A 1,685-nucleotide genomic window follows, 5' to 3' on the forward strand; every position below is an offset into this window, starting at 1 on the left:
CCCTCTGCGGAGTGGCGGCGCCGGACGCCGCCGACGCGCCCGCCGCCGCCGCAGAGGCCGTGCCACAGCTGATGGATCTCGACGCCTTTCCAATCATCGACAACCAGGTTTGATTGCGCACGATGCGTGATCCACGAGCGGCAGCGAGCCGCCTCTCAGATCACAACAATCGCATCGCCAGCAGCATGCAGAGGGCAGAAATGGAAGCCTAGACGGCCGGCGCAGACGCGCCACGCGCCATCCGCCCCCGGCCGCCGTCCCATCCGCCACGCTCCAAGCCCCTTGCACCCGCGCCCGCCCGCGCAGGGCCTGGTGAATCCTCTGGTACCAGAGGGCACACAGGCGCACGTCTTTGCTATTATAGATGTGAACCAGAAGCTCCAGTACATCGGATTCAGCAAGGGCCTGCGCACGACGCTGCGCACGCTGCTGGGGCGGCGCCCCGACAAGGCGCACTTTTTCAAGTGAGCGCCGCGGCGGGCGCGCGGCCGGTGCGCCCTCGCTGAGCCCGAGCGGGCAGCGGCGGACCGCATGGCGCCTGCTTGCCCGCATGGCGCCGCGCCGCAAGCCAGAGATTGAAGCACTGAGCCGCCCAGCCATCGCATGCACCCGCAAGCCGCCTGCATGCGCACGGCACGCGAAGCATGCCGAGCACGCGCGCGCCGCCATGCGCGCGCCATGCGGCGCCCCATGCAGGGCGGTGCACTTCCATGAGTTTGACCAGGCGGCCATGGTGGCGGTGCGGGACGCCTGGTACGAGCAGTGCGGCGGCGCGCCGCCGGGCAACAAGCTGGCGCTGGAGCGCAACCAGTGGCAGAAGCCGGTCGACGGCGGCGCCATCAGCCAGCGCGGGAAGAGGGTGTGTTGGGTGGCGCACGGAGGCGGCCAGGGGCGGCCGAGGGGTGCCGACGGCCCGGCCGGGCGCGGGCCAGGGACGCCGTCGGGCGGTTGGGCGTGGCCGCACCAGGCCGCACCCCCTCGCCTCCCCCAAGGGGACGCCCCTTGACCTCGCAGCGCCCCCCCCCCCCTGGTGGCCCGCTGGACCGTGCCCGTGCCGGCGCCCTGTCAAGCTTCCCATGTGTATGATTCCACTGGACGCACTCACACACCAATTGGGACCACATTTTGCGACCCCCAGGGTGCGGCGGAGGACAAGGCGCGGGAGCTGCTCACCATCATCCGGCAGCGCGGCTGCACAGAGCCCTTCACGCCGGCGCCTGAGCTACTCGATGACGGCCTGGTAGGGGGAGCGGGATGGATTGGAATGGAATTTGATCGAATGGAATGGGATGGGGCGGAATGGGATGGTGTGGTGGGGGTTGGCCTCAACAGTGCACCTGATGGCGGGCAGTGAAAGGGCGGCCTGCAACACAGGCTGGGCCTCCCCCCAGGCGCGCCGTTTGACACATCGGCGTTCAAAGCACTGCGATGCACATCATGCAACCGTGCCGCGAAGCGCCGCTAGGCCCACTCCGCCCCCCCTCTGCCCTTCGCGCCCCCCAAATTCGTGTGCGGCCCCCCAAAGGTCGAGTTTTTGGAGGTTGCGGCGCTGTCTGACGAGCAGCTCAAGGCTGCGCGCGAGGCGGCGGCCAAGGCGGCAAAGGAGAGCCGCTCCTGCTCAGTGGTGGTGAGGGACAAGCGCGGCGCGTCGCGACACCCCCCCCCACCACCCCCCCCAGGCCCCC

At 70.1% G+C, this 1,685-nt stretch overlaps 1 protein-coding gene across 1 annotated transcript in view; it reads left to right on the plus strand.

Moving 5' to 3' along the window:
- Positions 1-71: 71 nt before the first annotated feature.
- Positions 72-1,685, plus strand: part of MNEG_15429 (hypothetical protein) — a gene marked incomplete at both ends in the record, with an annotated part of 4,176 nt that continues 2,562 nt past the window's right edge. Inside the window, 5 exons of the mRNA XM_014036100.1 lie at positions 72-107; positions 307-464; positions 697-859; positions 1,139-1,240; positions 1,526-1,627. Of these exons, the coding sequence (XP_013891554.1) occupies positions 72-107; positions 307-464; positions 697-859; positions 1,139-1,240; positions 1,526-1,627 (561 nt within the window). The remainder of the gene's footprint in view (positions 108-306; positions 465-696; positions 860-1,138; positions 1,241-1,525; positions 1,628-1,685) is intronic.

The sequence above is a fragment of the Monoraphidium neglectum genome, assembly GCF_000611645.1.
Source record: "Monoraphidium neglectum strain SAG 48.87 unplaced genomic scaffold scaffold05317, whole genome shotgun sequence".
In the NCBI taxonomy this organism is placed as follows: Eukaryota; Viridiplantae; Chlorophyta; class Chlorophyceae; order Sphaeropleales; family Selenastraceae; genus Monoraphidium; species Monoraphidium neglectum.